The 9,018-nt window shown below is 40.6% G+C and overlaps 2 protein-coding genes across 2 annotated transcripts in view; both read left to right on the top strand. All coding sequences in view use genetic code 11, as the record gives it.

Moving 5' to 3' along the window:
- Window positions 1–2,754: 2,754 nt before the first annotated feature.
- Window positions 2,755–3,600, top strand: EGR_07551 (hypothetical protein; the record flags this gene model as incomplete). Its single annotated transcript, XM_024496800.1, has 2 exons — window positions 2,755–2,775; window positions 3,283–3,600. The coding sequence occupies 2 exons, from the start codon at window positions 2,755–2,757 to the stop codon at window positions 3,598–3,600; spliced, it is 339 nt and encodes a 112-aa protein (XP_024348805.1).
- A 4,602-nt stretch (window positions 3,601–8,202) lies between these two features.
- The window catches only part of EGR_07550 (Sodium/potassium-transporting ATPase subunit beta), a gene marked incomplete at both ends in the record, with an annotated part of 2,045 nt that continues 1,229 nt past the window's right edge, over window positions 8,203–9,018 (top strand). Inside the window, 3 exons of the mRNA XM_024496799.1 lie at window positions 8,203–8,317; window positions 8,350–8,493; window positions 8,699–8,967. Of these exons, the coding sequence (XP_024348804.1) occupies window positions 8,203–8,317; window positions 8,350–8,493; window positions 8,699–8,967 (528 nt within the window). The remainder of the gene's footprint in view (window positions 8,318–8,349; window positions 8,494–8,698; window positions 8,968–9,018) is intronic.

The raw sequence follows: 9,018 nt of genomic DNA, 5'->3' as shown, positions 1-9,018 counted from the left end.
ATATGCCTGATCCATTTGCGCTGATAATAACCCAGTATGCGGTTTTAAGTTCTTCGCTGGAATAATCTACATAGGTGACATTAAGTTGGTCACTCAAAGAGGCCTAGTTGTAAAACCTGGTTGTGAAGTAACTTGACTAGAGTAGGTCACGTGAAAAGAAAGGTTATTAAACCGTTGTGGAATCTGGAATCAGTAAAGTAGTGGAGAAGGTGGGAGTGCTATAAGTGAAGACGCAATTGATAGCCTTTAGCTAGCTTCACGAAAATGTAATCAGTGGTGAATATGAAAGAGGAGTAGCAATTTATAGAACATTTACGTGAAGTAGTTGACATCGCAGAATTGAGTTTGCTTCTATAATGGGCCTTATATAAGCGGCGGATTCATCAAAGGTGTGGATCCCCCTCCTCCTTTGCGTGTGCACCCACGCTCTGAGAGGTCAAATTGAAATGAAAGATGAAATTCTCGTCACTGTATTCAAAGTTAGCCAAATTTTTGCACATACATGCAATACATACGTAGGCGGTTGATCCTTCTTGTAAAGAAATTGCCAGAAGACACTTTCTCAGCAAGAAATGGCAGAAGGAGTCTTGATGTCCAACTATTTTAGACCTTCAACATGCTTATAGCATGGATGACTTTGGACTCCCGTGTCCTCCAACGACATCGAGTCCACCTCATGTAGTAAATGTTCGAATTCAAACCACTATTCTTTGTCTCATTTACACTTTTCCGTCCGTTGTCTCTTCCCACTATCTAGAACATAACCCGTTTTAAGGTGTTTTATCCATATTGTCGATGGCTAGCACGGTTGAGAGAGGAGACTGTGTAAAAATATGGAAGAGCGCATCAACCCACATTAAGCAGGTATTGAGATGCCATGACATTTGACGTTGGAGAGAGGTCAATAAACCCACACACAAATGGAGATAAATTAAAAGGCCATCGCCAGCACTTTAACAACATTCATTTAGAGCCTATAAGTCAAAAAAGCGACTCGTGTTATTCCAAAATAAAATGACTAGTATTCTATATTGAGCAGGAAAAGCAATGTGTTGATAAAATGCAACATGAACTGAATGCACAAGGTTTTAAATCAACTTTGGCTCCGATAAAAATGGAAGGTGAAGGCGGAGTATAATAAGCTCAACGATTCCGCTTTAAAAAGCGTAAAGTGGGAAGAGTTTGGTGCAATCTAGTAGAATACTTATACATTAAGTAAATTCCAAAGGAAGTGAACTTTAAAGCGTTAGTTATTGTTAAGGTGATGATAAAGCTATCCACAGTCCCAGATTTGTTTAAATCGTTTACTCGGTATTCAAATATCAAAACCTGTTTTCACTATTGACTTCTTTCTGCGCGTTAAAATTGTTGTGTTTCCTCCTAGTGACCAGACAACCGTCTCGCCATGGTTGCTTGAACTGGAGAAGTATCGTCTAAACAGGCGAAAATTGCACTCGAGTTAATTCTGATGGACCTCAGTTCTCAGTCTGACAGACTTTACAGCTTTCATTGCAACGTAAGAAAGTGCCTCTAGATAGGACTGACGACTGGCAATTCCACTTTGGTTGTAATCCACGATTCATGATCTAAAGGTATGGATCGCCACCAGTAGGTATCTTCAGAAGTACATTAGAATGAAGTGGGACATCGTGTTAGGTAAAATAAAGGAGTTGGGTTTACTTATAGTGCTATTTGCAAACTGAAGTAAAGCATTACCATAATCTCAGGTGAGTCCAACCAGTTCAAAATGTGGCGAGGTCATTTGCCTTAATTACGGTAATTAATTTGATCCGAATTACTAATATATACAAATGCATTTGTTGAATTTTATTTTATGACATTCCTTATAAAGAAAAACATTGCCTATTAACCTCCAGATGGCTTCTTCAAATCCGACAAATTATTCCAAATTTACTCTAGTTAAATGCGTACAAGTGGCCCTGCGACGCATGGTTGATTCACGGTCTTAATTTCTGGGTATTAGGTCTTGACGATGGAGTTGTGGAGGTGGAAGGCAATTTCAATGCAATATACCACAGTGAGGCGGTCAACCAGACGTCAGGTGGTGGTGAGGTCGTGGATTACTTCGTGCAACGCCTTTCCACCAATCAACGATTAGTCCAATCGAAAGCGGGGTACCAGCATTGCATTGATTGGCCCTCACCAACTTGGCTAACCAATCAGCTAGGAGGGCATTAAAATTGTGCGCCCAACCCTACCACTGTGCATGCCTTACTTTACATGAGAATTCTGTTTTCCTCAGTGTGCTGCCATCAAATTCCTACAGGAAAAGCACGTTCAAAGAAGAAATGTGTAGAAAATGCAAAGTGGATACCTTTAATACACGAAAGTGGAAAATGATTTTGTCCTGCAAACTTTCTCTAAACAATGACGCCTAAATGCAAATGAAATGGCACGTAATTGTTTTTAAGACTTGCGAGTGGATCACGAGAGTTTTTTGAATTTTTATTAATTGATGTGCTCCTATTAGAAGCAGTATTTTCTTCAACAGTTCTTACTTTGCCAATTAATTTGATATCCAGAAAATTTTGTGGATAGATATCTTTCTCTGTAGCGACTTGCACAAACGAAGTGCATATAAATAACATTCTGTCAGCGTACGTTTGGTAATGCCTCGAAATATTTTCGTCTTCCTGAAATCATGTAAGCCGTCGATTGAACGGGAGGTGAATCGGTCAGTAACGCCTTGATGGACAACTCAATGCTAATGCTTCATGATGGAGAAGTGCCTTCATGCGTGACTGGAAGAGGCAGGTTAGTCGGCAAGTCTTAACCGTGAAATAAGTTAGACTTTCCTCTACATTCTCGTAATAATTCGAAACCAGGAATGGCTCCTGCCTATTTGTTGATAGACAGCCCTATTATCCCATGGGAAACGGAAGAGTTAGTTGGAAAAGACAAGCAGGAAGGGGAGGTGACTAAAGCCTATTTTTTGTCTCCATAAACAAAAGTTTTCCCGAAATGGGAACTTGTCAGACTGTATTCTGTAAGGGGCAGGCAAGTGATCTTATTTAAACGACTTTACTCATTAGAATTTTAATAGCGAAAACATCTGGAAAGTTTGATCTAAGTCCAATTGCGACTTGCTTGAGGCTTTAAGAGAAGGAAAGCAAAAATCGGTTATTAAAATCCATCATTTTATATTAAGTGGTTTAAAGAAAACCATTCGTCATGTTTTCTTGCATTTACTACTAATTTATTCTATATGCTTGCCATATTAATGATCTTATTATAAGATATCTTATCCTTTCACTTCCTCAGGGCTTCAAACCCACCTGCTTCTCAACCCTGAGTTATCTTCTCAGTCGTCACGCCCACCACGTAGTAATGGTGCGAAAGGCCGCTGACCTTGACTTTCATAGGACGCCACGATTGGATCTTACAAGGAATCCAACACAGGAGGAGAAGCCAATGAGGGTTGAAGAGGATGAGGTGGTGAAGACAAGAGCAAAGTCACCACAACTACACCAACCACCACGCAGTGCCCTTCACAGACAATACATGGAATGGATGAGAGCGATGCTGGAAGTGGCAGAAGATGGTTATGGTGAGGAAGGAGGAAGAGAGCAGAAATTCTAGACCGATGCAGAACTCTGCCACTCTCAGACCACTCCGCAGACGCTGAATACCAATATAAGAGTAGAGAAGCAATTAGTGATTGCCACAGAACACAAAAAGCAGCTATTTAGCACTCTGAACGGGGACAAACTTTCTGTTAGTGAAGCCAAAGGAGAATTATTGTTGAGTTACTTTGCACAACAGCGCTACTTAATTATAGTAAGTAGGAGACTGCACATCAAACTTCTGACTAGATTACAGTACGGAATAGACGAAATTTAAATAAATAAGCTTATTATTAGCCATTCAAGTTTGATTTGTGAAAAAAATGTTTTTAGTGTTAATTCTTCCTTCAACTATTGGAAATGCGTTAGTCAAAAAGAACCTTTTTTTTCATAAATCTTGATGCTTCCAGCTCCTCCTAGACGACATTAGAAGATGGATTAATCGACGAAGAGCTTATCTTTACATGTACAGAAGGTACTAAGACGGTGCCCACGATCGGGAGGGCTGAAGAACTCTGAAAACAACCTTTGACATCAATGCATTTATTTGTGACCCTCATTTATATTTCAAACCGTGATCATGGTGTACCCTCTCAAATCCTGAGTATGATATAGAAGGACATTGTTGTCAAATTTAAGCACTATTTAAAAACAAAATATGCTGTAAAGCCTTTAGCCTGTGTGAGAATGCAGATGACCATGCATGTTTACCAACGATTCAAGATTCGTGTGAAACCATCCCGACCATGGCCATCGCCCATGTACTCTAATGCCATCGCGCGATCCGAGTAAATACATCCGATCAAGAGAGTCGGTACTTTGGCAATGCTGCCAATTTGATAACCCTGGAAAAGAGAAGAATAATATTGAAAGACCGCTACTTAAATGGCTTTACAGCAGTATTTTTGTTTGACATAGCAGAACATTGACTAGACGACTTCCATGATTGTACTTTCTAACACTCCGGATGTGGACGTCTGACGATGGCGAGTAACTCTACTAAGAGCAGGTATTTGTCTCGGGTCCGTCTCCTATGGGCAAAAGAACATTGATGCTGGCATTACCACGAAGAACTACGTCACAATCGCCCTTGAAGTTAGCGAATAGAGAAGGTGGATTGTGCTAGTTACGTTCAAGGCAACTTATGCACCATGAATTTGATATAGAGCAGAAAAAGAGACTTCAAGGAGACAGAAACGCCTTTGACCTTGTTGGATATTCTTTGACTGTATCTCCACACTTCTCTTAGTGTTCAACCAAAACCTATAAATCAGCTTTGACATGGGAAGACTTGTCAGCACACTTGACGCATTCATGGTCACGGAGCATGCACCAGCAGCAGAAGAGGCAGTCACTGCGAAGGATTCGTTACATATGTCACATCACAACTGGTCATGATTCAATCAGTCGTTCAAAATTAGGCACACCTTTCATCTGCCAAGTAATGTACACAGGCAGAGGAATGGGCTTATCACGGAGGGGATTGTCACTGAAGTTTAAACGCATGGTCATAGTCAAAGCGTATGCATAAGCGTGTTGTATGACAATGACCACAGTCTAATTACCATCAAACGCTGTTTTATGGCAACACCTATTATAAGTGCGGGGCGGCAGCTTGATTGATGATGTCTGGACTGGAGAGTGACCAGAGTCACGGTTATTACCAGGCGTACTATGACATACTCGTCACCCATCACTACGGGTCGTAGAGTCATGAGACAAAGTAGAATGGATGACTGGACATTACTAACACAGTGTACAGCTAGGAGACTACTGGTAAACCAGAATAGCCATATTACAGAATGGAAATACAGCCTAGGGGGAACTACAATGTCGGCGAGCTAAAAGCACGGCCAGACGAAATATAGCAACATTGAATGCAATGAGACAATGAGACAACCACAACACCCATCGGGTTGCCTGCATTCCATAAGTTATCGACTCGCAAGAATAATGAATAATGATTTCTTTACAAATATTTTGCCTGTCGTCACTTGGATGCTTTCAACAAGTCAAGTAACGGAACTGTCGGCTTGTACCAATTCATTTTGTGTCAATTTGTTGAAGGGAGATCCACCCAATCACGTCATTAAGGGAGTAACTTTTGAGGCGACTGTTTGACACCTGTTCTAAACGATTGCAGTTATTGGAATGGATTGACTCACGACCCAATTTACCCCTCCAAGACGATGTGCATGCGAACAGTCTCTTGCGAGTATATCCATCCCCAGGTGACAGTGTTATAAGAAGGCATTGGAGATTCAACCAGATGCCTTTGGTGGAAGCCGACTTCGCCGTCCCTATTGGTGCCTGACACTAGAAAATTTCGTAAATGTTTTAAAAGAACTCAATATTCGTGCTTTATTTAGAGATGGAAACCCTCGCCAAATACAGTTACAAAGGCTGAGTGTGAGATTTCTAATTCATGGCTTGAAGCTCTATCGGCGATATCAATTTATCCACTCCAAAAGGCTAAAAACATTGATGGCTAAACGGATACCCTAAATGATTTTAAGGAAATACTTATTACAGTTCCCTATTCTAAATGGTCCCCTTGCTAAGGAAGAGACATGTATTCTAGCTTTAGGAAAGGAGTGTATTATCAGGCCACTCCAAGGTATGAAGAATTATTTATTGTAGCGAATCTCTTTCATGTCTTTGTGAGGTAAAACTTTTGGTCTTGTGTCATTGTAAAATCTGTGCTACTGTACAAAACCACCTTTATTTAATTGTCAAACATATTTGTAAAGCAATTTTATGAGAGAGAACTTCATAGGAAAAGGAAATCTAATAAATGTGCCTTCTAAATTGATTCATCAAATTAGAGGAGAAGGCTGAAGTGTTGTTGTAACACGATGGTTGCTTAACATTCGGTGTTGGCGAGGAGCCACTTTTGAACTGGCCTTTGTATTACGTCGGGTGGGCTGGCCTTCTAGCCATGCCAGTAGCCCCAATACCTTCGGTATGGCGAATATATATATATATATATATATTCTTCTCGAGTGTCATACCTTCTTTCGTCTTCAGGGATGTCTTAGGGCGCTGCATTGGTGACAACGAACGGCGAACACGACCTTAAAAGACATGTATCCTAAATTCTGCTGGCAGGCGTTAAACCTTAGCCGGGCGAAAGAAGCACATTTGCTACAAATGGGAAAATCTGTGATGACTCTGAACAGAAGGGTTTAAATTAACGTCTGTTTTCGGCAACTAACCCGGCTACGTGTTCTGCAGGAAAGCTATTAACAACTGCAGTGACACTAGCCGTAAACCATCTGGAAGTTTCGTTGCAGATTTACCCTCCCGTATCAGTATAAAGCTGTCGACAAAGTGGACTCGCAATACCTCCTTCACTTCTCTACTAGGTGGATGAAGCCAGGATAGATTTGACTGTGCATCACTAAAGTGAGAGGAACGTAACAAGTATACACGGACGTGAACATATTTTGCCATAGACCCATGCTAAACCCAGCCCTTCCTTACACAAATCTGCTTTGAGGCCAGCGATCCTACGTCTATCTATGGACACGCATAATGACCAGCACAGTTCCTCATTCCTTGAACCTTTTTCCAAAACCGGATGGAACTACAGGTCCAGTTAAATTGCCAAGAGAAGTCAATGACGTTGATGATTGGCACGGCCGGCTCGTGGGTGTTTCCTTACAGCACCGACAACGGTGAGATGGCTGACACGGGAGGTTAGCCGAGGGGAGCACCGGGAACGACACTCAAAAGAGGAGAGGGTCAATGTAATACGATAATAGTTTAACTCTCACTTTTGGTGAACAGCCTCTTGACTTGGCCATTGTATCTCGCCGTGTGGGCTGGCCTTTGCGTAATGCCAGTTGCACAAATAATTTTTTTTCGAATATATATGTATAAACTGTCCTGTAATACTTATGTTGTTTTAATGTGCCTTTCAGGGAGGAGGCAAGCAAAAAAAAAAATTCGAACCTGGGAACGGGATCTCCCTCTCTCTTACCTAGTGACTGCGCCTCCCCCCCTTCTTGAATATTGTATTTTCCTTATACATCTTGTCGTCTTTAATAAAGATGTCCAAAGTAAACCAACCGGGCTTGTCTAGGAACGCTAGGAATCGGGAAGCGGAGACCGAGGAGTCTCGCTCCACAGTCCGAGTGTTATATATATGTATATTTGTCCTTAAAGAAGCCTTAGCACGCTGCAATTATTACTGTAGGCCAAACCACCTTCCCTTAGTTGGTCCCTTTAAAGAATAATTAGTCGTGACCACTGAGGAGAGGTAAAAATTTAGAGGCAAGAATTTTTTGGAATAGATGGCTTTACCAAGTCAAGAGGGCTTGCACCTCAAATTTTAAAACAATAACAAAAAGTGATTTTTGCAAAAAAATCAAAAAGGGAAAAAACTAATTGTAGAACTACAAAAATTTAATCATGAGGTTTAGTAGCGCTTAAGAGATAAATACATAGTAGTGCAAGGGACTGCTATTTCGTTTTTATACGTAGCTGACAAAAATTTAACACAAACCATCAATGGTATTGTATAGATTTTATTAGGCTCAATTTGTTCAGATTAACTAATCTTAACAGCTAGACACGGCCTCTACTGCCCCACTTTTTGGATGCTCGGGTCCTAGTTATGAAGACATTTAGGGAAATTAAGATAACGTCGGCTCAACGATTGCGTCACCTTGGTCTGTTTATTCTTAATACTGAGGAAGGAACGTTTTTGAGTAGAACGCTATCAAGCTGGGGTAGCTGTTGTTTCACACATTTCTATTTCTAGGCAAAATACTCATTTTTTACGTGATCTTTTACACGTGCCTCTTCGGATTTTTGACTTGTTTAATTTTCTTTGTTACAAACGTTGCAATCGATGCGAATGTGCCCTCTCTCACAGGGAAACAAAGTTTACTGCGGCTTAGTCCAGGTGCGTGACTTGGCATTTAATCATATTACCTCTCTGAAATTCGTTACACCCGAATTTCTTTACATATCTTGATCCCATCAATTACTGTTAATTGTCGTAGTCACCTAAAATGTGTAGAGAGTCACTATTTTATAAACAGTATTTATTTAAACTTGCCTAATTGTAGTCAGTACATTCTTAAGTCAAAAACATTCATGGCTTTTAGGACTCACATTTTTACCACCTGTTGCTGCCAAGGGAAAAGCGTTTCCTTATCCTCTCTACAACCCGGATGACAAGGCTAAATATGTTAAATTTATGTGGAAATATTTGTCAGACTATCACACAGGGTCTTGGAATTGTGATTTTTATGATGGGACACGCGGCCCAGGAAATTTATACGATGCATGTCGCTTCCCTCTTCACTTTTTGGGACCATGTCAAGTTCGTCTATATTATGACCCAGAATTTTGTGTTTACTTAAAAATGAACAAGGTAGGGAGATTATATTAATACACACCACCCAATATCTTCGGTTAGATCTAT

This window comes from Echinococcus granulosus (genome assembly GCF_000524195.1).
Source record: "Echinococcus granulosus chromosome Unknown EG_S00080, whole genome shotgun sequence".
In the NCBI taxonomy this organism is placed as follows: domain Eukaryota; kingdom Metazoa; phylum Platyhelminthes; class Cestoda; order Cyclophyllidea; family Taeniidae; genus Echinococcus; species Echinococcus granulosus.
The sequence above is the reverse complement of the archived record's forward strand: the minus strand, read 5'-3'. Positions and strand labels throughout refer to the sequence as shown.